General features: G+C 56.6%; 13 protein-coding genes across 13 annotated transcripts; 8 read left to right on the forward strand and 5 right to left on the reverse strand.

The window, feature by feature from the left end:
- Positions 1-32: 32 nt before the first annotated feature.
- JCM15063_001558 (Nur1/Mug154 family protein) lies at positions 33-1,518 on the forward strand (the record flags this gene model as incomplete). The annotated part of the gene is made up of 5 exons (XM_076677821.1): positions 33-238; positions 303-678; positions 736-935; positions 1,003-1,096; positions 1,180-1,518. The coding sequence occupies 5 exons, from the start codon at positions 33-35 to the stop codon at positions 1,516-1,518; spliced, it is 1,215 nt and encodes a 404-aa protein (XP_076535145.1).
- Positions 1,519-1,726: 208 nt separating this feature from the next.
- On the forward strand, positions 1,727-2,899 carry JCM15063_001559 (uncharacterized protein; the record flags this gene model as incomplete). The annotated part of the gene is made up of 3 exons (XM_076677822.1): positions 1,727-1,752; positions 1,827-2,185; positions 2,289-2,899. 3 exons carry the CDS (start codon positions 1,727-1,729, stop codon positions 2,897-2,899), a joined length of 996 nt encoding a protein of 331 aa, XP_076535146.1.
- Positions 2,900-3,239: 340 nt separating this feature from the next.
- On the reverse strand, positions 3,240-4,842 carry JCM15063_001560 (AHA1 family protein; the record flags this gene model as incomplete). The annotated part of the gene is made up of 6 exons (XM_076677823.1): positions 3,240-3,515; positions 3,584-3,592; positions 3,656-3,756; positions 3,826-4,441; positions 4,512-4,675; positions 4,809-4,842. The coding sequence occupies 6 exons, from the start codon at positions 4,840-4,842 to the stop codon at positions 3,240-3,242; spliced, it is 1,200 nt and encodes a 399-aa protein (XP_076535147.1).
- A 2,205-nt stretch (positions 4,843-7,047) lies between these two features.
- On the forward strand, positions 7,048-9,682 carry JCM15063_001561 (uncharacterized protein; the record flags this gene model as incomplete). Its single annotated transcript, XM_076677824.1, has 3 exons — positions 7,048-7,334; positions 7,407-8,756; positions 8,821-9,682. The coding sequence occupies 3 exons, from the start codon at positions 7,048-7,050 to the stop codon at positions 9,680-9,682; spliced, it is 2,499 nt and encodes an 832-aa protein (XP_076535148.1).
- Positions 9,683-10,784: 1,102 nt separating this feature from the next.
- JCM15063_001562 (RlpA-like double-psi beta-barrel domain-containing protein) lies at positions 10,785-12,061 on the reverse strand (the record flags this gene model as incomplete). Its single annotated transcript, XM_076677825.1, has 5 exons — positions 10,785-10,998; positions 11,064-11,360; positions 11,426-11,477; positions 11,551-11,632; positions 11,738-12,061. The coding sequence occupies 5 exons, from the start codon at positions 12,059-12,061 to the stop codon at positions 10,785-10,787; spliced, it is 969 nt and encodes a 322-aa protein (XP_076535149.1).
- Positions 12,062-12,445: 384 nt separating this feature from the next.
- TAF6 (TATA-binding protein-associated factor TAF6) lies at positions 12,446-14,510 on the reverse strand (the record flags this gene model as incomplete). Its single annotated transcript, XM_076677826.1, has 7 exons — positions 12,446-12,781; positions 12,862-13,407; positions 13,482-13,768; positions 13,843-13,902; positions 13,971-14,214; positions 14,277-14,372; positions 14,454-14,510. The coding sequence occupies 7 exons, from the start codon at positions 14,508-14,510 to the stop codon at positions 12,446-12,448; spliced, it is 1,626 nt and encodes a 541-aa protein (XP_076535150.1).
- A 163-nt stretch (positions 14,511-14,673) lies between these two features.
- Positions 14,674-16,814, forward strand: JCM15063_001564 (uncharacterized protein; the record flags this gene model as incomplete). The annotated part of the gene is made up of 3 exons (XM_076677827.1): positions 14,674-16,353; positions 16,433-16,585; positions 16,659-16,814. 3 exons carry the CDS (start codon positions 14,674-14,676, stop codon positions 16,812-16,814), a joined length of 1,989 nt encoding a protein of 662 aa, XP_076535151.1.
- Positions 16,815-17,997: 1,183 nt separating this feature from the next.
- JCM15063_001565 (uncharacterized protein) lies at positions 17,998-19,812 on the forward strand (the record flags this gene model as incomplete). The annotated part of the gene is made up of 1 exon (XM_076677828.1): positions 17,998-19,812. One exon carries the CDS (start codon positions 17,998-18,000, stop codon positions 19,810-19,812), a length of 1,815 nt encoding a protein of 604 aa, XP_076535152.1.
- Positions 19,813-20,058: 246 nt separating this feature from the next.
- Positions 20,059-20,624, forward strand: JCM15063_001566 (uncharacterized protein; the record flags this gene model as incomplete). The annotated part of the gene is made up of 2 exons (XM_076677829.1): positions 20,059-20,178; positions 20,280-20,624. 2 exons carry the CDS (start codon positions 20,059-20,061, stop codon positions 20,622-20,624), a joined length of 465 nt encoding a protein of 154 aa, XP_076535153.1.
- Positions 20,625-21,225: 601 nt separating this feature from the next.
- On the reverse strand, positions 21,226-22,280 carry JCM15063_001567 (uncharacterized protein; the record flags this gene model as incomplete). The annotated part of the gene is made up of 2 exons (XM_076677830.1): positions 21,226-22,065; positions 22,125-22,280. The coding sequence occupies 2 exons, from the start codon at positions 22,278-22,280 to the stop codon at positions 21,226-21,228; spliced, it is 996 nt and encodes a 331-aa protein (XP_076535154.1).
- Positions 22,281-22,704: 424 nt separating this feature from the next.
- Positions 22,705-23,188, reverse strand: RSM27 (mitochondrial 37S ribosomal protein mS33 RSM27; the record flags this gene model as incomplete). Its single annotated transcript, XM_076677831.1, has 3 exons — positions 22,705-22,739; positions 22,811-22,863; positions 22,932-23,188. 3 exons carry the CDS (start codon positions 23,186-23,188, stop codon positions 22,705-22,707), a joined length of 345 nt encoding a protein of 114 aa, XP_076535155.1.
- Positions 23,189-23,367: 179 nt separating this feature from the next.
- ADE4 (amidophosphoribosyltransferase) lies at positions 23,368-25,748 on the forward strand (the record flags this gene model as incomplete). The annotated part of the gene is made up of 8 exons (XM_076677832.1): positions 23,368-23,371; positions 23,578-23,662; positions 23,766-23,899; positions 23,966-24,051; positions 24,125-24,509; positions 24,585-24,933; positions 25,005-25,178; positions 25,265-25,748. The coding sequence occupies 8 exons, from the start codon at positions 23,368-23,370 to the stop codon at positions 25,746-25,748; spliced, it is 1,701 nt and encodes a 566-aa protein (XP_076535156.1).
- Positions 25,749-26,154: 406 nt separating this feature from the next.
- Positions 26,155-27,255, forward strand: JCM15063_001570 (uncharacterized protein; the record flags this gene model as incomplete). Its single annotated transcript, XM_076677833.1, has 2 exons — positions 26,155-26,438; positions 26,589-27,255. The coding sequence occupies 2 exons, from the start codon at positions 26,155-26,157 to the stop codon at positions 27,253-27,255; spliced, it is 951 nt and encodes a 316-aa protein (XP_076535157.1).
- Positions 27,256-27,831: the final 576 nt, after the last annotated feature.

Consider the following 27,831-nt stretch of genomic DNA (forward strand, 5'->3'; position numbering starts at 1 on the left):
TCTCCCGTTCAGTGCCGTGCAAGGTATCGAATATGAGTACGCCATTGCGCACACAGCGCTCGTCAAGCAATCTGAGCGGCACGCCTTCCTCGGCGTACAATACGCCGACTGGACGATCAACACGAGTCGGTGCCGGTTTGAGCAGAGTCCCCGGTACTCCTCTAGGCAGAGTACTCGCAGCCGAGGGATACACGGTCAGGAGTCCTCGCAAGATCCGTCAGAAAAGCCTGCCAGACAAGTGAGTGCCCGATCCTGCTCAATCACTTGCGTTGGAAGTGATACCATCCATCCAAGAATTGCAGGGCCCGCGACTGGGTTTCGAATCGTATCCTGTCTTTCGAGACGTCGATCCAGCTGCTTTCGTTCGATGCCGCCGGGTACCCGCTCGCGATCGCGTGCAATTCTAGCCACTTCCTCGTCCGCCTACCGCACTTTTACTCGGCCCTGCCTCCATTTGCATCCCTCTTGTCGTATTCAGGATCGGATACGGCGTCGAGGTATGCGCGACAAGCACAACTCGATGCCGATGCGAGATTGGCAGCTCTGCAGGGTCAAGGCGGCAGTTTGAGCAGTGGCTGGATCGGCTGGTTCCTGAGCGCGACCCTCGTCCTCGTGAGCGTAGCGAATACTGCATATCTAGCCAGTCGCAGGCGCAAGTACCAGCTCATGCTCAGAAAGGTGAGCTCTTCCATGGGGATCGATCGGGCTCCCTTGCTGACGGATACCTGCTATCAGGATGCCCCGTCTTCACCAAACGCTAAATCGGCAGTCTTGAGGTTCGCGCCTCACGCTCCGCCCAAGAAGAGCTTGACGAATACGATCAGAGACTGGATCTGGCGGTCTTCGCAGCAAACGCAAGAGCCGCACGCGTTCCCGATTCAAGAGCTGTATGTCTGGACTCCCGAATACGTTTTGTGGTCGCTGCGTCTCTTCACGTGAGTACACACGCCTCATTGTAAATGCGAGACCTCGTCCGCTAATCGGTTTCACACGGCTCGTCAGGGGTTACCCACCGCCGATCGCTCTCATGTACCATTTCCTCTCACCATCAACCGTCATCCCGTTCCTGATAATCGGACCATGCGTTGCCTTTCTCGTCAGTCTCCTTTTTCCGCCGATTAATCCGGACAAGGCGAAACTAATCCCTCGGATGAGCTGGGCCGCTTCGAATGGCGACAGTTCTTCTCGCTCGTTCACCTGTACACGACGCTACTCAAAGATCGACAGATCCTCGCGAGCGAGACGATGCACGAGTACAACGCAAACTTCGTGTATCCTCGCGTGTTTGTTCAGAAACGAGATGTCGGAGTTTCGACAGAAGAACTCGAATTTTCAGATTGGAAAACGCACGTGCGTGATCCAGCTCGGATGACTACGGATGCAGAAGGGAGTGAGAGGAAGATCAGGCGAGGAAGGGAGAGTGTGGCGGTCATGCAGGGTCTAGCATCGGGGGCAGAAGAGAGTCCAGTGCCAAACAGCGAAAGGAGGAGAAGGAGGAGAACCGAGATGCTCGCTTGACGCGTCACTTTGCAACTCGTTGTTATCCGAGAACACTTTCTACGAGATAATGAGGATGGAAACGCGTTGTTGGCGCTGATCAGCAGTATTTTGGCGCGAGCAAAGCGCAAGACGCGACGCGCGGCGCACGCGCGTGTTCAGACTCGAGCTTCCGACCTTGAGCAACATTGTCCCTCTTGGCTCTCTCACAGTGACGAATCAAGAGATCATGTCTGACGACCCGGCGCGTACCTTGTGAGTACTCTGCCTCTTGCGCGCAGATCATCAATCAGTTCCCTCATCTTGCCCACATCGACGTCGTCATGTAGCTTTCCCGACTCGGACGAGATCCCATCCCTGTACGAGGTTCTGTCAGTGATCAAGACTGCGACTGCCGACGAGCTCAAACGTGCATACCGTCGATTATGTCTCGCGCACCACCCCGACAAAGCGACCGCTTCGGGACTCTCTTCTGAAGCCGCAACCCTCAAGTTTCAACAAATTGGCTTTGCGTACAGCGTGCTCAAGGATGATGCCAGAAGGGGTCGGTATGACAAGACTGGGAGTACAAGTGAGGGAAGTGGGGAAGGCGCAAAGACTGAACAAGAGTGGAAAGACTACTTCAAGGACTTGTGGCAGGGCGAGGTCACGGGACAATCGATCGAAGAGTTCAAGGCCAAGTATCAGGGTGAGTGAATCAGCGAGAATCGACGGTCGAATGATATTCTCGACCCAGAAACGTCCCCGAGCTGATCCTGCCTCCTTCTTGCGGATTGCGCTTTTGCTTCCAGGCTCCCAGGAAGAACAGGACGACCTGTTTGATGCATACACTTCGGCGAAAGGAGATCTCGAAATCATCCTCGACTCGATCATGTGCTCGACCCACGATGACGAGGAGCGCTTTGTCAAACTGATCAACCAAGCAATCGAGTCGAACGAACTCGAGGCGACGTCCAAGTGGAAGAAGATGAGCAAAGACACCAAGGCGAAAGAGCAACGTAAGAAAAAGGCGGACAAGGAGGCAAAGGAAGCCGAAAAAGCAGCAAGAGAGTTGGGCGTACACGACAAGCTGTACGGCGACAAGGGCAAGGGGAAAGGGAAGAGCAAGGCACAGGGTGAGGCTGGCGACGACGAGGCAGCGTTGAAAGCGCTGATACAAGGGAACCGAGACAAAAGGATGAGTTCCTTGATGGATTCGCTCGAGGCAAAGTATGGGGGTGGAGGAAGAGGCAAGAAGCGTGCGTCGACGGGAGGAGACGGGAGCACCAAAAAGCAGAAGAAGGGAGAGGAACACGACGAAGGGCCGACAGAGGAGGAATTCGCGAGGATTCAGGCCGAGATCGACTCGAGAAGATCTGCGACTGGTAACAAGCAGAAAAAGGGTGGTCGCAAGTCCAAGTAGGCCGTGCCCAGCTGTATCCCGAGTATCCGTTTCGTACATGTGTATTGTTGTCATGCTACGCCGTCTCTCTCTGCCGCCATGCTCAAAGACAATCTTGTGTGAGATGATTGGCAGGAAACTGAAAACGACATTGGCTGCGAAGGAGGTTCTACTATTGCTGTATGGACAGGTTTTTTTCGCTCTAGAGAATGGCGCCGAGTCTGTGAATTCCAAACGAGGACGTCCGATTGGATTAGTCGAGCTGTCCTGAAGCGAGTTCAACTCACATTGTGGAAGACCGTCGCGTTTCCTCCTCCCTCGCTCTGCTTGTACTCTCCGGCTATCACACAAGGACGATGCGCTACTTCTTGCTGCCTGGACCACTCGGGCCGTAGTAGAATGCCGCGCCCATTCCAAGAATCAACCCAGCCGAAGCGAGGAAGGTTCCAACGTTGGCGAATGTCCAGCGGTTCAGGCGAGGACTTTTCAGCTGTCCTTTCGGCCGCAAGCGAGGCGAGCGTCGTGAAGGAGCGACGAGCGAGGGAGAAGGAGTCTCGGTGGCAGAGGCGACTGAAGTCGAGACGGAGGAAAGGCCTAACCCGATAGCTTGCAAACCGCGGATGTAGAAGGTTTGGAGCTGCGTGTTGGAGCAGTGGGTTAGCTGGGTAATAGATACGAGAAGGTAGAAAACACGAGGGCACATACGTTTTGTTCCTATCAAAAATACCGCGAGTTTAGTCTCGCTTGAGAGTAGGCCTACTTGACCGAGAAACTTACAGTCTCATCCTCTTTGCCGATAGGCACTCCTGAAAGCTTCAGGTTGAGAGTCGTCGAGTTCGATCCTTGTTCGAGAGCCGTCTCGAGCGTACCGTAGTGGTCTGTCACACGAGATCCGGAAATCAGTCTCGCAGATATTAAAAGGATAGTGTGCAAACATTGATCCGTACTCTCCGGCCATGTCGGGGCGCGCCACGAAGTGACGAGCTTCTTCGGGACCTCGACCGTCTGAACCTTGCCCTTGATGTTACCTCCAAAGAGTTCCATTTCCGCGCCGACCTCGGCTGCCATCCTTGCTGGGTTACGAGTCCACATCTGTACTTTCTGGGGATTTGTGAGAAAGTCCCAGAGGGTAGCGGCGTCGGCCTGGAATTCGCCAGTCGCCCGGACGACAGCCGTACTGAGCGAAAGGGACGAGAGCGAGGGAGCGGTAGATTTGGCGGCGGCGGAGGAGGAAGAGGCGGTAGCCTTGGCAGAAGCTTTTTCGGGGGTGTTGGCGCCCGAGTTCTCAGCGGACGACGCAGCCTCGGCAGCAGCATCGAGCAGATCTTTGCCGTGTGTCTCGACCATGTCTTTCGGGAATTGTTGGAATTTGGGTCGGAGCTTGTCGGCGAGGGCTCGTTTCGCGGTGAGGTAGAAAGCGTCGGCTTCTTTCCCGCTTCCGGAAGAGATGGACGCTTCAAAGCGGTACTCGTCTTCGTCCATGTCGTGTGCGACTTCCAAAGCGATGAGGGTTCCCGAGATCTCGTCGCCTTCCGAGGACTTTGCGGTCCATGTCATCGAGACCTGATGATTCAAGCAATCTTGGGCATCAGCTGTGTCGGCCCCCATCCAGTCCCTGTAAGTGCTCGCTTACCTTCTGGTCGTACACGGTGATGAGCTTCGACTTCCTCATGCCGAGTTCGCAATCTCCTTCGACATCGGTAACCGCCGAGATGGTGACACCTTTCGCTTCGGTTCCGACCAAGTTGTCGGTGAACCATTGCTTAGCCCACGGTTCAACACCCTTTGTTCTCCAGTCTACAGGTATTTTCCGGTCCAGATTGGACGCGTGGGACGGGCCGAAGCGTAGGGAAGATGATGCGAATGCAAACGACAGTGAGCGCGACCGCTGGTCAGGCAAGCGTGCATGTTACAACGACTGGGTACTTACGCCAGTGCTTAATACCGTGCGAGAGGTTTGACATGGTGTATCGTTATGTCGGGCGATTTGTGAGAGTGCACAAATGTTCCTCGACTTTCTATGTACAGCATCATCGCACATGTCTCTCCCAGAAACACTGTCTGAAAGGCTCCAATCAGGTTCAGCTCGTCATCACGCAGTGTGGGCACCGCGTGGTACTCGAGGAGAAATCGAGGTAAGTCACACCATTGTCACGGACAACTCAGCACGACTCAGCACCTCTGATGTCGATGCAGCTTGTGTCTGTGACTCTTGTCTCCATCTTCTGACCGTTTCGTACTGTGACTTGGTTCCGCAATCAACAATCGATGATTGGGCGACAGCAGCTGCAGGGAAGCGGTTGAGAATCAAACCCTGTACATTGAGCATCCGTTCATTTGCGAGACGGGCCATCGTCTTCTGTTTTAGCAAGGCTTGTAGCGTTTCATATAGTTTTGATGGAACCAGCCCGCGGAATGAGGCAGCAAGAAGAGCGCGGGTGAAGTAGAAGTCCGGCTCAAGCTTGCATGTCGAAACGCATTAATCTGTCGCCAATCGTCTGCTCATGCTGCAGCTGGCACTGTAGGAGCGACATGCCCTGTACATCTGCTCGCTCAATGACTAGCCAATCAAGACTGACCAACTTTCGCTCAACGCTCGACCGGAAAGCCGTGTAAACCTGGATCAATGGCTTGAGCCGAATAGGATCCGCCCTCGCGGCCGTGACCAAAGCTAGCGCAATCTACTGTCCTACCTTATCATCTCTATTGTCGCCGGTAAACTCAGAGGCAGGCCATGCCTTTTGCGTTCAGTATCTAGGGAGCTCCTACCGTTGAGCGAACCAAGCGTTCACCCCAAGGTTAAGCTCCGCCGCATCACGATCAGAGGTAGGTCGCGAGCTAGCGAGCATGCAACGCTCTGTCGACGTTAGGGGCGCACGTTGACATGCGATGATCATGCAAGCCAGACCCATCGAGGGGGGCAAGCAGCGTGGACAGTCGCATGTCGGCAGCACTGTACTTACGGCTATCGGAATCATATGACTCGAAGATCAATGCTGCCGAATTGAATTTGCCCACTTGAGATACTGTATCATACAGTATGTAGGTTCAAAGGAGGAAAGAACACCCTCAAAATGAAGTGTCTCCCGTGAGCTCGAAACCGTTCCTGACGGAACGTAGCGCATTCACTGGTGCTGTCAATGCTGCAACCAACAAGCGCCTCCGCCGAAGGAGCCGTGATTCGAGGTCTCTATCGAGAGCTTTTAGTGGAGCGTTTAGAGTGCAGAGAGACATCGCAAAGACGATCGATGCAAGATGCAAGCAGGATCGCGAAAAAAATTCAAACAAACGCCTTCTCTTCGACGTCGAGGTACGACGCCGATCCCGTTTTCTCAGTATTTTTGTTCGCTCGGTGTCAATTTTATCGCGTTTCTGCATTTCATACGATACAGTATGTATATCGCATGTCCTGCACTGCCCGAGGACTTGCGGAAACGCTGGCGGCTCGAGCGCACCGCTAACGTCGAGACTGCGTGCGCTCGGTCAGGCGAGCTCGACCTTCTCGTTCCGTCCGTCTCCCGCCCGTCATGCAGGAGATCGCAAGAAGGACTGTCCAGATGTCTCATAGCTGGAGAGGCATCGCTTCTCTGGGTGGCGCGCGAGACGAGACAAGAGATTGCGGACAGAACGAGGCGGGCGCCGCTTCGAACAGCCAGCGATCCTGCAGCTGCGCTGCTCGCCTCTCGCGAAGTACTGTCGCTTTGAACGGCTCGCTTGCGTACAAACATCAAGTCCCTGGGGCCACAGCCTCTTTCGAGTGCGGAAAAGAAGGGTCGTTTGCGAGTGCTATCAACGACTTCTCGATCGACGGCCACCTCCAACTGCACACCTACACGACTCGGACAGACCGTGCAACAGGCTCAGCAACTCTCGGACGAGCGAAGTGGAGCGAGCCGCAAGAAACGAAGCGAAAACAGCCTATCGTTTCGAGTATGCAGTCAGGAACGGTTTCTCCCATGGGGGAAGGGGTGCCCTTCCACACCGATCACCCCGACTTCGCTCACTCAACGCGGACACCCAACTCGACGGCAGATCAGCTATCGCCTCGCTCGTGCAGCAGCCCGCCTCCGTCCGCGTGCAAGGCGCCAGACTACTCGCCGCCGCTCGTGCTGGTCCTCCCCATTCTCCGCTCTGCGGGCGCTAGCACTTCTCCGCCTCGGGTCTGCAGGATGGAAACACTCTCGCCGTATCACCCTCACGTGCCGCCGCTCTCGCAGCAGGACAGTCTCGCCCACGCGCTCGCGCCACCATCGCAGCCGTCGACATCCTCTGTCTCGCCTGGCGCTGACCCGCACGCCCTGTCTGCTGCCTTGGTGTCCGGTCCCGCAGCAGCCCAGGGTGCGGCCGATTGCCAGAATCCCACCAAGAAGCAGTCCTGCAAGCTGTTCCGCTGCAATGGGTTTGGCGACTGTCAGATGACCTTTACTCGAAGCGAACATCTCGCACGGCATGTCAGGTAAGGATCAGGTTGACCCCTGCACGTCGCACTTCCGCTGACCTGCATCGTCGCGATCGCCTGCGTGCACAGGAAACACACTGGCGAGCGCCCGTTCAAGTGTCACTGCGGACGGACTTTTTCTCGCCTCGATAACGTCCGGCAGCATGCATCGACCGTCCACGCCGAGATGGCCGCCGAAAACGCGCAGTGTATTGCCGACCTCGTCGCTCTGCATAGTACTCTGAGCGTATCCACCATTCAGAAGCAGCGCGACATGGGCATGGTTGTGCAGGACGCCGAGAAGGAAGCAGCAAAAGCGCGGCGCAAGGCAGAAGCGGCACAACGCCCACGCAAGATCTCTTCCAGTTCTACGACACGGCGCAAGGTCACTGCAGCCGAGAAGAAGGCCAAAGAGCAAGCAGACGCGGCAGAAGCGCAAGAACGAAGGAGGAAAGAAAGCGAAGACTCGAGCAAACCGATCGTACAAGCGACGCAACCGCCGGCGTCGCAAGAGCGGCCTTCACACCAATCAGCTCCCCGTACCGACGTCCTGCGTCGATCCCAGTCAAAGGTTGTCGAAGAGCCTTCTTTCCAGCACTCGCCCCAGCCCGCTCCACCCCCGGTGGCAGCCGGTTATCCCGGCAGCTATTCGAACCATTCTTACGCTTCCCCCCCTCAATCGACTTCGGTGCTGTACCCATCCTATGCGCAGTCACAACCGCAGGTCGCATACGCATCCTACGGTGGGGTGTACGGCGCACCTCCGGGAACCGATCAAATGTATGGCTACCCTGCGAATCCGGCGTCTTCTACTCTCGGCCCGATCCCGAACCAACACCAGCATCAGCACCCGCAGTCGCACCAACACGACCTTCGACACGATCACCAACATCAACACCAGCATCTGCATCCCGATTCCTCCTCAACCTCGTCTACCCAGTTCTACTCGCACCCGCATACCCAGTCGCCCCACGTCACTCCGGGCGACAGTCCCTCCCCGCGAGATCACCACCGCTCGTCTTCTGGTCAGCTTCATCACTCGCAGTCGGTTGAACAGCAGTATCCTTCGCAAGGTGCTCTCGGGTACCCGCCCACCGTGTACCCGCCAGAGTCAAACAAGCTGTCGCTTCCATCAATTTCGGCGCTCTTGCCGGCACCGTTTTCACGTGCCGAAGCTGGTGTTGCCCCTCACAACGGTCCCGAACTCCAACCGCAAACTACGCACACACCGGTTGACCCGCAGTCGGTCTACTACGCCAGCATGGGTACCACGCCTGCGAATCGCTCGCCTCATGTTTATCCGTCTCAGGTCGATTACATGCAACAGCCAACTCAGCAACAGCTCGTGATGGGACAGCAGGCTATGTACTCACAGTATGACACGTACGGACGGACTCCCTCGATCGGTGCTCAGAGTGAACGAGGCGACGTTCCACCTTCGTAAGCTGCGCGCTCCGGCTCTCTTTCTCTCTCTGTCGCATATTGATCGACTGTACCTTCGCAGGCTATCTAACGGATCGTCATCGGCCGCGTCGTCTTCTTTCCCTTCCGATTCTCCTTCCAATTCGCAATTTCCGGAACAGCTCGCGCAACCACCACCAGGGAGTTACTACCACTCCTCGTATGCAAGCAGCTCGTATGGACACCCCGGATCAACGAGTTATGGGATGCCACCAACAAGTGCCTCGAGTCTATCATACGGCCAATCACCTGCTACTCAATATCCCTCCATGCCACCACCTTATGGCGTCGCTCCGGGCTATCCTGCTGTCCAATCCAAGTACGGCTACCCAGCGCTGCCGTTCAACCAGCCTCCGTCGCCCATGCCTATGCATTCGCAGCCTTCGCATCCTTCGCATTCGCACCCGCCTCCGCCTCACGATCACGCCGGTGCCCACCCCCATCCTCATTCTCAGTCTCACGTCGCACAGCCGTCTCACGAAGATCCACGTGCTCCTGCGACTCTTTACCCGACGCCACAGGCATCCCAGTCGCATTTCGCCCAGCTCGTGCACTCCCGCGACCACTCGAATCGGTCGTCGATGGCTTCTCCGAATCCCAGTGCTGGTTGGCCCCTGGTACATCCAACCCACAGTGAATCGCATCCTCATGCGAATCACCTAAGCCAGTCACAAAACGGCATGTTTGCCGGGCCGACAACGTTGCCGAAACGCGAGCGCGACGAAGTCCCGGAGCACCTGCACGCTCACCATCGTGAACACGACCACGACCGATTCGTCCAACAACGCGAACACAACCGACTCGTGTTGCAGCGCGAGAAGAAACTGAGGGAAATGTACGACGACCGACAAATATATGGAGACACGCCGCACCCACAACAACATGGTCTCGCGGCCGTACGATGAAGAACGTTCTTTGTCATTTGTCGCGGGACGCGTTCCGGAAGATATCAATTGCACAACCCCCTAATCTACGTTACTGACTGTCTTGTTTTCCTCGTGTATCCGTTTTGTTTCCCGTCACGCTTTTCTAAGTTGGATCGCGCTATCTACTCTCTCTTGGATGTTGTTCTACTACTTGTCGCGCTCGCTCGAGGGCGAAACTCTTGTCACTTACTACTCTCATTGCTCATGTACACTATCTTTCCTTAGTTGATTCCCCCCTCTCCACTACTTGCTCGAAGTTTTTATTTGTCGTATGTTCTGTTCCTATCTGCCCATTCGATCTTTCGTCTTTTTTCTCTACGAAAACCCTTACCCCACCTTGGTCTTTTTGGAATATCCTTTGTCGGAAACACGATTGGCATATTCGACCTTTGATCGTCCCGTCCCGTCCCGCCGTGAGAATGTTTTTCGCGGTTGACTTCAAGGTCCTGATCTAATGAATGTCGGATGAGTGGCGATATCTCCCTCTCAAATGACGAGCGATCGTGCTCAGTAAGCAGAGACACTCGTGGTCAAAAAAAAATTGGTGGAAAAACAATAGGAGTGCAAAATAGGAACAAGAGAAAGCAAAAAAAGAAAAAAAAAAGAGGAAAAAGGGGATAAGAGTGAGATTGACAAGAGACGGTAAGGGGTTATTGGGACTGTAGAGAAAAAAAGGACTCCGACTATATTTGAAAACAAGGGGGGGGCGATATCCAATAGACGGGGAATGGGGCTTTCGAGAGAAAGATAGAGAGAGAGGAATGGGGGTATCAGACGAGGAGAGAAGGATGATGGGGTGGGAGAGGAAGAATCACGACAACTCTGAAGCTCACGCAGCCATTGAAAGAAAGAAAGAAAGAAGAAGATAGGGAAACAAGTGGCGCTGACGAGCTTGGGGGTTGCGTCCCGTGAGGGTCTCAAGATTGGGTTTCACGTAGGGTGGGGGGTTTGGGTATCGTGCGAGCTCGACACAGCGAGCTTCGTTTCCATACGCGCATGTCGACGTGCGCGGGTGAATGGAGGAGGGGCAGAGAATTCCGAAAGGTCGTAAGGGAGGAGATCCAATAGTGTCTTGCTTCTTTTAAACGTTGTTGGGGTTCGCGACGGCGGCACCAGCAACGTTGCCCATCGCGATCACGAGTTGAGAGATCGCGTCGAGGTTGCCCCCGATTGCGACGGAAGACGAGCCCGAAGTGGTAGTCGAGATCGCACTCGAGGACGACGAGGACGACAGCGTCGACGATGACGAAGATGATGACAGGGTCGAGTTGGTCGAGCTCGAGGTCGTCGAGTCCCTGTGGTACATGCGCGAATCAGTGTCTGGAGAGTCGGCGCGGATGGCAGAAACAGATAGACTCACGTGGTGCTGTGGGTAGTTGTCGTGGTCGTAGTGGTGGTCGTGGTCGTGGTGGTCGTCTTGCTACTCGTGGTCGGAGGAGTCCAAGTCGTCGTAGTCGTCGGGGGCGGTTGCCACGTCGTGGTGGGCTTGTAGGACGTCGTCGGAGGAACCCAGGGAGTGGTGGTCGTGGTGGTTGTGGTCGTCGTTTTCTGCGTCGTCTGCTCTTGACCTCCTCCACCGTTCCACGAGACGTAAATGACTCCGACAGACTCGTCTGCAAAGTACTTGAACAGACTCGGCGACATGTCGAGGCCTCCGCTACAGATGATGCAAATGTCAGTTATGCTTGGATTACTATGCGTGCGTTTCGATCTGCAACATACTAGGGGCATCCAGGGCAAGCGTCGAGGACTTGAGCCTGAGCAGACTTGCCACCTGCGCAGAGAGAAATGAAGTAGCGTGAGCGGACAAGCGATGCGAGAACGAGAAGAAACATGACGGGATGTACCGTAAGAGATGGTGATGGTTTGGAAGCACCATGGCGAGACTGCGCCGAGATCACCGTATTGTGCTTCGTTCATTGCGACCATCTGAGCAGGAAAATGCAAGACATTGTCAGCTCGAAGCAAGCGCGACGCGTGACGACGAAATGTTGAATGAAAAAATTAAGGGGGGCAGAGGGTTTCTGAACTGACAAAGTCGGAACTGCTCGAGTAGGTTCCGCATGCGCCGAGTCCTGGGTCGAAGAAGGTGGCACGACCGTTGTAGCCGCCGCGCTTGACGAGCTGTTGGTTTTCAGGCGAATCGCGAACGGCCAACGCCGTCACTTGAGCGGGTTCCTGTTCCTCTTCTGATTCTGCGACAGGTTGTGCATGCTGCTGTTGCTTGTGATGGAACCTTCTGTGGTGAACCGATGCGAGATCGGACGAGCCGGCGTGGGCGTGTGCGTTTGCGAGAACCGACAAAGTTGAGTGACTGATCGTCAGCGCCGCGAGCGAGTAGGCAGCGATCGTCTTCATTTTTGCGATGCGGACGATGAGGGCGTGGGTCACAAGCGATTAATGGAGGTACCGGCACAGAGTCGAGGACGAGGGCGGGGTTCGAGGGCAAAGGAGGAATCGAGGAATGAGGCGACTCGAGACAAGCGATCGGCGCGCGCGGATGACAGCTGGGTAGACTACAAATGAGTGTGGGTGTGTCGAGCTGCTGGCAGTGACAGAAACAGGCGTCAGGCGAGTTGGAGGCGAGGGGACCGGGACAAAGGCTAGGCGCGTCGATCGACCGTGCGGCAAAACAACCCTAAATTTCCTCGGCCTCGTACCGCTTGTAAGCGTCAGCTTCTTCAGTCGGGTTCGCAATCTTCTCGTCTACTGCTATGGAGTTGTGCCGTTGCAAATGTCGGGCTACTCTTCCATGAGACTGCCTTCCCGCGTTTCCGTCTCACGCTCGTCGTCGTCCTCGTCATCATCATCCTCTTCGTTCTGCTGTCCTGCCTCTAGCTCGACTTGAGCTGGCGCTTCCGTCACTGCCTGTTCCTGCTGGGCGCGCTCGTTCGCTGGATTGTTGACCGTCTCATAGATCTGTCTCCCTCCTCGTTCCCACATCTCGAGCACCTTGTCCCCAAACAGCTTGCCGTATCGTTCCTCCAACTCGGACCGCAATTGAACCAAATCGTTTGTTGGATCAGGACCTGTCCGAGATGATGGCGTCTCTGGTAACAGCGACGCTCGCAACACATTCTTTTTCAAACGGACGTTGAGCAATCAGTACGAGCTGACTCGGGGACCATCACAAAGTTCAAGCGAAGGCAAGAACTCACGTAGATCTCACGAACAACTTCCTCACGTTCTCCCTCGAAACTCTCGGGTTCACTCGTCAACATTTCGCCGAGGGTTTTCAACCCGTTCCCGATCCAGTCTCGGATCGCTCGGTTCCCCCCACCTTGACCTTCCCCTTCGAGCGTACCCGCCCTCGCTGCTTTCGCAGGTTCCATCCCGACTCGTCCGACGACGATGCCGGACAACCCCCGTGCCGCACCCCACCGCGACCCGAGTCCGCGTTGGTCGCCCGCGAGTCCGCGCAGGAGCGTCTTGGTGATCCGGGGCAACAAACTCGGGTACGCGTACGAGTGTCGTTCGAGGACGAGGTGCAACAGGGATGCGGCGAGCGTGCGAATCGTGAGCGGTGAAGGGTACACGTCGGGAGAAGCCGCCGAGGGCAACGACGACGTCAGGAGACATGTCAGGATCGGAGGCGTCAGTTGGTGCAGGTACGGTTCGACAAACAGCGTCGGATTCTCGAGCATTGCGTGGAACAGGTCGAGCGCTCGTTGCAGCGAAGGCAAGTCGTCGAGATGGTTCGCGATCTACCGGAGCCACGGTGTGGTCGCGCATGAGCTCTACCCGGCAGTTCCTTTTCATAAGAAGAGTCGTAACTAACTTGTTCTCCTGCCCACGCGATCAAGTACGGCACGAGCTGGTGCAGTCCAGGGTCGTTCCGCACGCTGCCGAGCGCAGCTTCGCGCACTTCCGAATTGGGTGCAGCGACGCTGTCTGCCGAGCTCGAGGACGAGCCGAGGGCCTCGGTGAGGCGAGTAAAATACAGTTGCAGCTCGCGCGAGAGCACGTGCTTGACAAGAGGCGTGATGGAAGAGTTGGGATGTTGGGACGACGAAGCCGACGAGATGAGCGAAGCAGTCGAAGCTCGAGGGGCAAACTTGGCAAGTTCTGCCGGGATCGTAACAAAGGAGGTCAGAGACCAGGTCTCGACAGCAGAGGACGGGACGAGAGTGGGAGCACACCTGCGGGAGTTGGGTTTTCTTTGATGAGAGGCTGTACGCCCTCGATTGCGAGCCAATGAGCTACAGATGGACAAACTCGAATCGCGTCAGTGCTGAGAACAACAGCGGAAAGACGGACCCAAGCTTACCAGTGAACGAGATGTCGCGCGGGACGGCGGGCAGTTCGGGTTTGATGATCTTGGTCAGGTCGACCTCTTCGTCCTCGACGTGGTAGACGGTGCCGCTCGCAGTGACCGTCTTTTTGAACGGCAGGTGCTGCGTGCCCGAGGTGAACCCCCACAGCGGTTCGAGGTTGCGCACCTTGAGGGCGTGATCGACATCCTCGACCTTGAGTCGGGTCCTGCGCGAGTGTCGCATGAACTTGATCGACTCCTGCACGTTACAGCCACTCGTCAGCCGAAGTACAGGATGTAGCGGACGCGAACGAGACTCGCTTCGATCAGTTCCCACAGGCGGTACTCGACATCGCCGGCGAGCGCGGCTGCGACCTCTTCTGGCAGGTTGGCGATCCCAAGTGTCTCTGCCACATCCTGTCGAAGCAACAGCGGATTAGAGTTGCGTCTCGGTGATCGAGCACCGCTTCGCTGTTACGGCGAGAGTTTCCGACTCGCCTTAACCGAATCCTTCTTCCACACTCCACTGACGCTCGTGGCAGTCGGTCGAGCCATTCGTCGATTCGGTCGGAACGCGGCGAGGGGCGTGCGAGGTGAGTGAATGTGCCGCGAGACTTTCCAAACTCTCCGCTTCGCTTCCCGACAACCGCGAGCGGATACGCTGCGAACGACCCCCAAACAGAACGAGATCGACGTGGAGTGATCAGCGACCTTGCAGATGGACTCTCCGTACTCTCCCGTCGGACAGCGGTCTCGCTCTCCCCCGTCGGCTCCGCATCCCGCGCCCGCACCGCCCGGTGTGCACGACGCGCACTCTCCACCCCTCGTGCCCGTGCCTGCTGGAACCCGCTCCCCGGGGCCGAGTCGCGATTCGTTCGACCCTTCATACGACCCTCACTTCCGGCCGCATTCACATTCGCATTCGCAGTCGCACTACTCGTCGGCACCTCCCCCGCAGGACTATCCGTATTCGCACCAGTACTCTCGAGGAGAAGACCCTTACTACGCTGCGTCGTCCTCGTCGTCAAGAGACCCGTACTACCACCGACCGCCTCCGAGTGAATGGCACCGCCCGGCTGCGTACGCCCATTCGGACCCGTACTACCGTCACGCCCAACCCGACTACCGCGATGCGTACCCTTACGCTTCGTCGCGAGATCCGTACGGATATCCGCCTCCGCGAGATCCGTATTACCCAAACTACCCGCCTCCGCGCGACCCGTACTACCCTCCCACGAGTCGATCGGCAGGCTGGGGTCCTCCAACCGAGTCGACCTCAACCTACAATCACGGCTCACAACCTTACCCCTCGTCGCACCCGTACCCTCCGCGCTCGAGCCAGAACGCACCTCCTCCGGCATCCGCATCTCCCGCACCGCAGGTCCCGACGCAATCGACCGCCGTCTCGCTCGGCCCACACCCACTTCACGGAGACCTCGACCCGACGAACGACTTGTCTATCCCGCTTTTGTACCTCGCGCGACCGATCTCGCTCAAAACGTTCACCCCGCTCAAGCAGCGCTTCGCTTCAAACCTCGATTTGCGGTTCGTCAACTCGTTGCTGGACCTCGAGCGCGACCTCCAATTCGCAAACGCTCGCGACCGAGACGCGCATGACTCGAACCTGCAACGCAAACGCAGGAGGATTTGGATCTCGGCAGTCGGGGGTACCGATGCGCTCGTACACAAAGTATGGAACGAAACTCCAGACAAGATCGAGTGGAAAGAGATTGTCGACATGAACCACCTCAACCTCGAGCTTTTGTACGAAGAGAACCGAGTCGATGAACTCTTGCGCGCGAACGAGCTCGAGCTCGAACCGTCAGGAACCCGATCACCTCGCGCGACCGAGCAAGACCTTCGAGATGAAGAAGAGCAAGAGCGAGAACGGGGAAGGATCGAGATTGAAGCGAACGGAGCGGTCGAGGTGGGAACGGAACAAGCCGACGAACTCGACCAGGTGTTGCGCGCAGTTCGAGGCGACCCGACTCAGCGCAACAACGGTTCGCTGCTCGAACCGGCACGCTTGGGGCGATCGAGTCGAGCGGGAGAGCGAGCCGAGGCCGTGGTTGACCGGTTCGAAGACATGGTACACGAGGGGTACACCGAGCCCGCTGTGACCCATCACGATACCAAGAGCGAAGATGGCGAGATCCGAGACGACGATGACGAGACTCGATCGAGGAAACGCTCACGTCACGAGCTCGACGAAGCGGAACAACACACGGCAGCTCGTGCAGCTCGCAAGCGACTCGAGGCGACCTGCAAAGCTCCTCGGCGCAATTGTCAAAAGTGGGCGATCGAGAATGGCGTAGCGATCAACGACGAGACGCGCATGGTCGACGATGAACCCGTGCTCGGCGAAAGACATCGGGGCGTGTGGGACCTGCTTGGACACGTGAGGCGATCTTCGCTAGAACCGTCATTCAATCGTGTCAGGAAACTCAGCTGATCGTGTCGTTAACCCCCTATTCTAGCCACTGGACGACATCTCGCCGCAGATTCAGGTTTTGATGGCCCGAGCCATGCGGGATGTCACGTACCCTGCGCGCCTTCAGCTGTACTCGGCCCCAGACGCGCTCGAGCAGTTGAACGAGAGTGTTCCCTGGTTTGTGACTCTGCTCAAGACTGTGAGTCATAAGTCGCTCGATTCGCCTTGGTGTTTAGGGTTGGTATTGACGATTGTCGGTCTTGGTCTTACAGATTCAAGCTAGGTACGAGCTCGCCGGTTCAAGCTCGATCGTCCCGCAAGATCCACCTGTCGTCGAAGCAGAAAACCAGGAACATGCTCAAACCGAGCAGGTTCCGATTATCGACACAAATGCGAGCGAGGAACCACTTGCCAACGCCGAAGCTTGAACGGGCTTGAACCGACAGGATGGCTCGGAGACGCGAGTCTTTGCCTCTGCAAAGGACCACACTGCTGTCCAGATGTGCTGCTTGTTTTTCCGTGTGTGTAGAGCTGTGAACACCAAGGGACTCATGATTCTGTGGCTTTTGTTCGCTTTGCTTCGTTTTTCGACCGCCCGATCTGCTTGCTCATCTCTCAATCGCCAGCCATCAAGGCGATAGTATCCGCACGGTGACGGTCACTCGGACCGCTGGTAGGATTGCTTACATTGTTCCTCACCAAGCAGCCGTTACAGAGCCGGCTAAATCTTGGTCATGGACTTGTCTCCCCTCGGGAGGTCAATCCTGAATTCGATCGATCAACTTACTGATCGATTCACTGTTTCTGCAGCAGAAGGGTCACCGACAAACGTTGGAGAAACAGGTTGTCTCGGATATTTCGCCGGCGGTCACAAAAAGCGCGCGCAAGTTGGTCGACTCTTTTCGTTCTTTGCATAATCACGTCGCTTCGCTCGACTGTCAAGTTTTGATTCCATCGACTTTACAGCACCTACGAGGGGACCTTCGGGTGTCAATCGGGAGCCGACCAGACCAAGCCACGTGACGTATCTCCTCTGTAAACCCCTCTCTCGTCTCGTTCTCGTCTGGTTCCCCCCTTCGCTTGTGACGTGGTTCGCGGGATGTCTCTCCGGTTTGAGGACTTGTCTTCGCAAGAGGGCGAGATCTCGCTGGGACGCTCTCGTGGATCGGGGAACGAGGAAGGGGGCCGGGCATTTGGAGCGAGTTCGAGGTGAAAATGCAGAGGTCGTTTTTATAGCGTGACATTCCATCCTCCACACTTGCACTGCAATGCCTTTTCAGTTCACCTTCCTGTCATTCTGGTTCTGATCTGTTCTAACTGAGAGAGGCGCGCGGAGGCGATGTCGACAGAGTGAATCGAAATTCTTCTCGCGTTCACTCTTGACATCCTCCCGCCCGTTCAATGCAGTCGTGAATGCTCTTGCGGTGCAGGTCTACGACGCCGCTATCCCTGCCTGCTCTACCTCTCCGGACACCGCCGTTCTACGCCCGAATTACGTCGACCGCTTCCATTCGGCAACATGACTCACCTAGTACACCGCCATCGTCTGGCCCTCACCGTCCCTGGGCTCCGCGACATGGCCAGAATACACTGCCAACCACGAGGTCACCGATGAGATTGCGCAAACAGCCAACTCTGACAGGCGCGCAATTACGGACTCGGATGATCGAACACCTCTCTCGCTCGCGACCTCGTCAGGCGCTGAAGACCTTCCTCGACCACCTACAATCTCCGGATCAATCGCACACGGGACGCACACTCGAGGGACTCGTCTGGATCTTCTTCTCGTACCGACAACCTCGACTCGCGCTCGAAGCCCTGGTTCACATGCACGAGCAAGGGTACCAGGCATCGTCGAGGGTCGCCGCGAAATTGTTGAGGTCATGCGGTACCGAGATCTTGTTCGATTCGGACGCATTGGTCAAGATTTTGGGATGGATTCGTGATGGGATCACGAGGGATCACCAAACGCAAGGCAAGGTCGAAGCGCATTTGGTCGAGACTGTGCTGGATACTCTCAAGAAATTGGGACGAACCGATTGGGCTCGCCAGGTGTTTCAGGCGTACCGCGACTCGTTGACGCCGAATCAGGTTGGCGCGGCGAGGGTATGGGCAGCAGCGATCGCGGCGCATGCCGCTGGATCCGATGTTCAGGCGGCCCAAGAGTTGTTCAAGGATTGGCGTACTGCGTACATGGCACACGAACCCAAAGCCGATCCGACTCCTCCAGAACCCCCGTACCTCGCCTTGCTGAACCACTTTGCGATCAACTGTCCACCCCTACCAGCCTCGAAGGATCCAGCGTACCTGTTACTGAACTTGATCAAGGCTGACCGATTGCCCCCCTCGACCGCTTACTTGAACGCACTCCTGCGGACCGAACTTTATCGAAAACGCTTCTCGTCGTTCTGGGGGATCTGGAACCTGTACGACGATCCGCAGGCACAGGCACACGGAGTCGTGAGAGACCACGCGACCTGGAAACTCGCGAGCCGTGCGAAACTCATCAGTGACGAGAGTCGCAGGCAACGAGGACGACTGCACAACTCGCCACTTCTCGACTTGTCCCCACTGCCGTACCAAGAAAGTCACACCCCAAACTCACGATCTCTCTTCTCGCAAGTGTTGTCGAGTCGACTCGAAGTCACTTCGCGCAGACCAGCCTTGCGCGTACCCATTCGCAAACCGGACCCGTTCGCGGCGGGTCCTTCGGCCGAATCACCTCAAGCATCTGCGAACCTCCTCAACTCGTTCTTGTCCCTGTTCCTCTCGTACCAAGACTACTCGGCGGCAGTCGTCGCGCTCGAGACGTTTCACGTGCACCGGATTGAACCGACCCCAACAACGCACTCGACCGTCGTGTGTGCGATCATCAAGCTGTGGGAGAAGGGGAAACTCGACACGAGGGACGACCAGGACTTGTTCGTCGGCAGTGGCACTGCGAGAGAGGAGCAAGAGCGCAGGCGGAAACAAAGGGTCGCGGGAACCTTGCAGGGACCGATGGCGATCGAGGTGATCAAGACCATCTTGGAGAGTCGCAAAGTGAGGGTCAGGTTGTGGCAACAGGATGCTCGAGGCTCTACGGACCAGGAGGAGACTGCCAAGGGAGAGCAGGCGAACGAGGACGGGCCAGAAGGAATCGACTCGGTATCGGAACCACCTCCCGCATGGATGGTGCAAAGGGAATTGAGGGACACGAGCTACTTGGTCGACCTGTTGGAAAGGTGCTCGGGGTTGGATCCGGACGAATGGCAAGTCGCCCTGGATGTCACTCGCAAGGACCTCTTGCCTCCGAAGAAGGAATCTCAGGCGATCGATAGAGGGCCAGGGATCAATGACGAGACTGGCGACTTGGTTGAGCGGCGCAGGAGGATCACGAGAGGCGCAAGGTACCGGAAGGAGCGTTTTGGAAAAGAGTTTCGCTGAAGTGTGCAAGACTGGACTCGTGTTGTTGTACTTATGCAATGCTCATCGCTCTCGTTAATCCTGAAATTGATCTTTGTGAGCGTGAGAACGTCATTGAACGGTATAACAAGCTCTGGCGAAATTGCTTCTTCACTCTACCCTTCTCGGCCAAACTCAGAACATACCTGAGCTCAAGAGCGCCACCTCTAGCTCTGACGCGGACATCGTACAATTCGGGAACAGGCGTAGCTGGAAGAGCAGAGCATCATGACGAATTCAGCGTCTCTCAGTCAACTTGTCGCGCTTGGGATCCCTCGCCCCCGAGCGGTCTACGCTTTGGCAGAGTTTGACAACAACGCCGAAATTGCGGCCGACTGGTGCTTCACCGTGAGTTGCTGTCGAGCTCAACTCAATGTCATCATCCAGATCGAAATTCGTCAAGAGCGTTCAGCGAAGCTCAGTCTCGTTTGGGATTTTTGCTTGTACAGGAAGGCGCAGGATGGACTCCGAACGATCTCCTACGTACTTCGCACGCACCGATAGATGCAACCGTCGAGTCGGATTCTTTCCCCTCGGCCTCTCGCACTCGCAATGATCGCTACACTCCGCCGGGGTGGACCCTCGTCCCTGCACGATTGTTGGTTCCCGGTACGACCGTTTCGATTACGCTCAAGCAAGATCAAGGAACAGATCGAACGGTCGAAGGTATCGTCGCCGAGCGACTCACCAAAGGCGACCATCCGCGTGGAGTCAAGGTTAGGCTCAGAGACGGTCGAGTTGGGAGAGTCGTCAGGATCGTCGACGTCGCTTCGCAATCTCGTGCGGCACCGTGATCAGGACAGCACCGGATTAAACAAGAGCCAACTGGACGGTGATACTTCTTTGTCGCCCTAGCCCGGTGGACAAATACGCTGGCTACCGCTCGTTCGAGGATCGCGTTCAGGTGCAGGCTACCTCGACATTTTGGGAGCATACCGCAAAAGCGATGAATGGCCGCTCAGGGTGGGCGCAATCGCTCGCTTGTGCCCTCCGCAGGGGACTGTTTGCCCACCTGCGGTCGGCGCCCAGAACGTCGAGGGTGCACATCAGACTCGATCAATAAGCCAGTGATAGCGATTGATCTTGGCCCTATGGCCCGGCGACAAGGAGATATTTCGGCATGGCTGCCCAGCAGACCGTAATCTCCTCCAGAACCCCTCAGGTCAAAGTCGGACACAAGCCTAGGCCAAAGCCAGCACGTAGCGTTATGATCCCGTTAAGCTCTTGAAGTCCAAGTTCTACATCGCTGCCGCGGCCTGGTTGGAATGAATGAGATCCATGTGGTCCGTCAAATCACGGCATCTCACTCTCTGCGATGAGCAGATCTTGCTGTTCCGATAGAACAATTACAGTACAAACTATCTGAGGTATCGCTCGTCAAGCTCCTCATCTTCGTTACATATGGGCTGACGGAAGCGAGGTTTCCGCCGGCGACTCGTGCTTTTCCTGCTTGCTCGCATCCGATCCTGATCCTGCTCCGGAGCCTCTCACTTGAACGACAATCACGACAATCACGACGACAACCATGATTGCTGCGATTGCAAGGCAAATCTTCTTCTTGTGTCTCGTCGCGGCGGCCGACAATTTCGATTTCTGAATCTCTTTGAGGGCTTTCTCGACGTCGTCGTGGACACCTTCGGTGGTGTGTTCGAGTTTGACAATCTTGACATCTTGCTCGACCACCAGGTCCGCGACTTGTTGCACGAGTTGAGCGAGCTCGATCAGACTCGACTCGATTTGGGCCAGTTCGCCTTGACGAGATTTCGCTTCGTTGAGAGCCGAGAGCGCTGCAGAACTTCGCTGCGATCCTGCGAGAGCTTGTTGAAAGATTCGTGGTGCGCTCGAATCGGACGCAGTCGAGAGGATCTCTTTCACTTCGTCGTCCGTCGCGTTCGGTTGCACGATCCGATACTGTCGTGCGACTCGCTCGCGCACGCGTTCACGTTGAGCCATCTCGAGCGATTGTTGCCTCTCGACCGCTCGTTTGAGCGTACTCTTGAGGTTGTCCCAGTGGCCTCGCCTCGCTTCGTCCGCGCCGACCTGAGTACCGAGTCCGGCAATCTGTTTGCGCAAGTTCGTGCTCGCGAGCGCGAGGCCTGCGTTCACCTGGTTCAACTCGACCGAGACGGTCTCGGCGACATCCGGATCGTGGGGTTGGAGCGAGTACAGTTGTTTCGTCTGTAACGTGTTGAGGTCGGCATCGTACTGACGAATTGCCCCTCGAATCGAAGCGACCTGTGCAGCAACCTTGGACGTGAGAATCTTGAGTGACAGAAGGAATCAAGGTGTCGCACTTGATCGTAGAAAGCGTCGTTGCCGAGGTCGCCTAATTCAATGGACTGAGGGATCCCTCCAGCAGACACGGTGTGAGTCTTGACCGGGTCGGACAATGCGTGATACCCATCTCTGCCCTTGCCGATTGTTCCCGGTAGGTTCAAGAGTTTCGACATGGTCCTGTCGAATGGCAAAAAGTGGTGGGCACAAGCGAGTGAGTTGTCGAATGGCAAGAAGTGGTGGGCACAAGCGAGTGAGTGTGCGCAGAGCCGGAACCGATCCGTGCGCGGTGAAAACGAGCCAGCGCCGATCACTTTCCGCGGTCTGGCCACAACCTAGCAAAGGGATGCAATTCAAGCGGGTATTGAATGTAGAGAGACTGCTGTGATGTATGAGCTCGCATGCGAGTGTCAGCAGGTGGGATTCGTTGTTGGGGTCGAGCTCGCAAGGTCGGACAAGCCTCTGACAAGCCTCTGCTCTCGTCACGGTTGGCGCGCCAATTGATCACGCTTGTTTGAACAATAATGCGGTGTTGCGACAACCGTGTTCGTGCACGGCAAGACAGGTATATACGGGGCGGACAAAGAACGATTCCTTCCTCTATCGCTTCTTCATGGAAGCGCGACGACCTTGTCCTGTCGGTCGATCGAGCGTGAGTCAGTCTCGGTATGGACACGGGCGGGAATGGTCAAGCGGTCGAGCGTACCCTTCTTGGGCTTCACTTTGCCTCGTTTCCTCATGGCCTCGAGATCGGCGAGCCTGGGGACACGTCGTGTACGAGATGTTCAGTTCTCGCTTCGGTCATGGGTAAGGTCAGGGCGACTGACCTCGTCTCCTCGTGAATGTCCCTCAACTGCAATCCGGGGATCGCCTTTTGGAGTCCTGCGAAGCCGGTGAAGCGCTGGCCGTAGTATCGCAACATTGCAGGTCCTCGTAGCCTAGCCTTGAGGATCTTGGATCCAGTCCTGAGCGACTCGGGGTTGTAGGTCGTGCCGAACACTTCGGATCGCAACTTGACGAGCTGCTGCAGCCGCTGCGAGGGCGGCACGGCGGCCTGGGCGAACAGCCGCAGAGTGGTGAACATGGACGCGTAGTCTGTGAAGGCCGGAAGACGCGTCTCTGCGGTGGAGTCAACTTCGTCCTCGAGCGAGTGCAAAAAGTTCATCAATCGAGACGTCGCTTTCTCTCCACTCCTCTCGCCAGGGATCTCCCGAGAGGGCTCACAGCGACCGCTACCCTTCCACGCTCGAACAATAAGCGACCATGTGTGAGTGCTCGCGGTTTACTCGGCTCCCACTTGATTCCTCCTCCGCCTGGAAGAAAATCTTCCGACCGTGTGCCCGCTCAACTCCGTCGCCCCGATCCCGTCCTTACCCCGCATCGAGCCGTGCACTATCATCGAGTGATAGGACTAGCTTTGGATCATCCCGACTGACCCCACTGTGTGCTTTCGTGCCCTGTGTTGCTCAACAGGCGGAGTCCTTGCCATCCTCCTTGCCTCTCAGAACAATGTCGCGTCGGAACTCGCCGAGGGCCTCCAGTTGCTGCAACACCGAGGGTCCGTCATCTGCCTCATCGTCTCCTCCTCTCGCGCGCGATTCAGCTCCGCTCATACCGCTCTCTGTCTCTCTTCTGCCGTGCCTCCTTGTCGCAAACTACAGCCAAGACGCGTGCGGTATCGTCACCTGTGGCGCCAAGGGACGATTCTACCAATGCAAGGGTAACGGCATGGTCAGGGACCTGCTCGACGCCAAGAGTCTGAGTCAGCTCATCGGTGGAATGGGTGTCGGTCACGGTAAGCGTCGTCGCTGCTCTTCTAGCCTGCCTGTTCTCATATTGACCTGTGTACCTCGGAGTACAGCTCGCTACCCCACTGCCGGATCCTCGGCGCAGTCTGAAGCTCAGCCGTTCTACGTCAACTCGCCTTACGGAATCGTCTTTGGTCACGTGCGTTGTCTGCCGGTTGGTCTGTTTGACCGCGTCAAGGAGAGACTGACGTCTTGTCTGTGCTCTCGTACAGAACGGTAACTTGACCAACACGGAACACCTCCGCTACTACCTCGACCACTACGCGCACCGACACATCAATACCTCGTCCGACTCGGAACTCCTCCTGAACTTGCTCGCTGATGCTCTCCAGAAGACGGGCAAATTCCGTATCGACGAGGACGACATCTTCCGTGCGATTCGCGAAGTCATGCAAACGACCAGTGGAGCCTACGCCTGCGCGGGAATGATCGCAGGTTACGGCATCTTTGGGTTCCGTGACCCGAACGGTATCCGACCGATGGGATGGGCCAAGCGCAAGAGCGAGACGGTTCCGGGCGGATGGGACTACATGATGGCGAGTGAGAGTGTCGTGTGCGACGCCCTCGGCTTCTCGGACTGGACCGACGTCAAGCCTGGCAAGTTCTTTTCTCTCGCCGTTGGCCCGGATTCGAGTTCGCTAACTCCGACCCCGTACGGCTTTGTTCTTTTAGGAGAAGCAATCGTCATCACCGCGAACGGGTTCAGCCTTCGCAACGTCAGCCCGTCGCGAACATTCGCCCCCGACATGTTCGAATTCGTGTACTTTGCCCGTCCCGACTCGGTCATCGATGGCATTTCCGTGTACCGATCGCGAATGGCGATGGGAGACGCTCTCGCGATGAACGCCAAGGCCAAGCTCATGAAGGAAGGCATCAAGGTTGACGTGGTCATCCCGGTGCCCGACACTTCGCGAGTCGCTGCTCTCCAACTTGCCCAGAACCTCGGTGTGCCGTACCGGGAAGGATTCGTCAAGAACCGATACGTGGGCAGGACCTTCATCATGCCGGGACAAGAACTGAGGTTAGCCTTGCACCGAGACGAACAAGGCTTGCGCTCGACGTTCGAGACTGACTTTTTTTATGATTTTGCAGGCGAAAGAACGTTCGCCGCAAGCTCAACGCGATGGCGCTGGAATTCAACGAAAAGGTTGTCCTCATTGTCGACGACTCGATCGTTCGAGGTACCACGTCAAAGGAGATTATCCAGATGGCGCGCGACGCCGGTGCAAAGAAGGTCATCATGGCCTCGTGTGCTCCCCCGATCCGGTGAGCTTTGCCTGCCGCATTTGCCAAACTCCCATGGACGTCCAGAACTGACGGACAGTCCCTCCTCGACTCAAATTCGCAACCAGATTCCCGAACGTGTACGGTATCGACATGCCGTCTCGCAAGGAACTTGTCGCGAACAACCGGACAGAGGAAGAGATTTCGGACTACATCGGTGCCGACTTGACCATCTTCCAGACCCTGCCCGACCTCGTCGCGTCGTGCTCGCAATTCAACCCCGCGATCACTCAATTCGATTGCTCCGTGTTCACGGGCGAGTACGTGACGGGAGGTGTCGATGCCGCGTACCTGCAATCGATTGAGGACCTCCGCAACGACAATGCCAAGGCCAAAGCCGAACAATCGGGAGCTGGTCCCGCCATGGTTTCGGTCAACGGCAAGAACAACTCGGAGCAAGTGCTCGAGACGCAACCTCTTGCCGACGTCTCGGGTGGTGGAGAAGTCGCGGGCGGAGGAGACATCAGTCAAGTCGTGGGCCTGTACAACGAGTCGTCGCATCAAGCCGACAGGCCGAGCGTCCTCGTCGGACTCGGCAACGAAAACAACTAGAAGCTGCTGCGCGCGTGTGCCCTGCCTGTTTCCTTTCTTCCTCTTCTCCTCTTCCTCGCACTCTACCAATCGGGATCATGCACATTCTGCCTATTCTTTCTGTTCCTTCTGTCTTGGGTTTTTCTTCGTCGCTCGCGCCGATTCTATCTTGTCTCCGTCCTCTTCTCTCGTTGTATTTGTTTGGCCCGCTTCAAAAGCGTAACTGCAGCTGCAACCCTGCTCGACTGAATCCTCGTGTTCTGGCGAGCCCCTCAACGCCCATAAAAGCCCGCCTTCCCGCTTCGGGAGACACGTCACCCAGGTGCTACTGCGGACTCGCCGCACACGACAAGTCCGAAGCCACACGCTGGGTCTTTTGCGCCTTTCTCGCTCGCTGCGAACCACAAGCGACCCTGCTCTCGACAAGATGGTCGAGTCACCTGCACGAACGCGGCGTTCGAAACCGGTGCCGACCAACTCGCTCATCCTCGTGCTGCCTCAGCTCCTCTTCTCTCCTTCGCTTCTCCCACTGTTCGAACTCCACTTTGGCAGATATGGACAGATGGTGTCGTGGACGCCTCTCGAACGGCTAGGACGAGTCCTCGTCGTGTATGACGAGGTCGACGATGCCGCAAACGCGAAAGAAGAGATGGATGGATTCGTGTGGGAGGATTCCGAGCCAGGGTCAAGTACCACGAAATCAGAACCACCGTGAGTCTACCTCGACACCCGAATATACTGCCGGAATTGTCTGAGTCGTGGCAGCTGATGGAATTTTTCTCGCTCACACTCTCTCTCTCCCTCCTTCTCTTCACTTCTTGACTCGCGTCTCGCTGTTTCACGATGATCCGACTTCGACAGAGAAGCACTGCGTGTCTTCTTCGGACCCAGCATCCCTCTACCGATCCCAACCTCACTCAGCAGCACTCTCCTCGCTGTACCCTCGACCGGCAGAAACTTCCTCATCTCTCCTCCTGGCTCCCCACCAGTAGGGTGGGAACAACTTGAAGAGGACGCACCCAACAAACAGGTGTGGCATGAATCCGACGAGCCTGAACCGGTCGATCTCGGTCAGACCTTCAGCCCTCACTGGGCAGACGAGCTCGTTCGTGCACTTCGGTTCCTCAGCGTCGATTCCGACGGGCCCGCCGACAGCGATGCAGATCATATCCAGCTCTCCGACACTGCACCCACCGACGACCTGCACTCTTTCTCGTCAAAGACCCAAGTGATTCTCGCGCCTTCTACCGATTCACCCCGACCTGCTGTGGTCGTCTCGACGCCGCCCATTTCGACTCCGCCCTCGCATAACGGCACACCACCTCCCGGCGCTGCTCGAATTTCATCAGTCAAAGCGACAATCGAGAGCATGCTGGTCAAGAAGCGCAGTTCGAGCGATCTTCGCGGCTCCGCTACTGCTTCGGCTCCTCGTACACCGGGCAGCTCGAACACAATGTTGGGAGGGGACAGCATCGGGCCTGCGCGGATCACTCCGACCGCACGACCACCAATTGCACCCGAGTTGTAAAGAGGCTGTCCTCTCCCTTTCGCTTTGTCAAGGTTAGTGACACCTTCCTACACTCTCTATGGTGTCCTACCCTTCCCTGCTGCTCTCCCGTCCACCAAGATATGATGGTACCAATTTATTGTCTCCGATCTCCTCCGCTCTCACATCGTCCTGCGATTGCCTTCAGCCTTCGCGTTTCTTGTTAGCTCAAGCCGGAGGTTTGTTGGTCTTCGCAGGCGACAGAGTGTCGGAATGTGGACAAACTACAAACCCCTGATCGCTCCGACAAACGCCGTGCATCGTGCTTTCGAACCTGTGCTGACTTGCTCGGTCCGATCACACAGATTCTTTGCTCGCTTCCCTTTACGGTCCCACGTCGTTCCTACTCGCATTGTCGCATGATACCCTGATCGCTTTCTTTCCTGTGTGAGCCTCATTTCCCAATCTTCTCCGATGCCCACTCCCTCCGCCGTCGTCGGCATTATTTGTGATGAATATATCTCAGACCTGTACAGAGGCCACCTTTCCAAGAAAGAGGTGGTCGCGGGACAGACAAACCGATATTGCCTTTTATTCTGAACCTCTTGTCGACGTCGG

Source organism: Sporobolomyces koalae (assembly GCF_050403365.1).
Source record: "Sporobolomyces koalae JCM15063 DNA, S_koalae_JCM15063T_v1_ctg10, whole genome shotgun sequence".
Lineage (NCBI taxonomy): Eukaryota > Fungi > Basidiomycota > Microbotryomycetes > Sporidiobolales > Sporidiobolaceae > Sporobolomyces > Sporobolomyces koalae.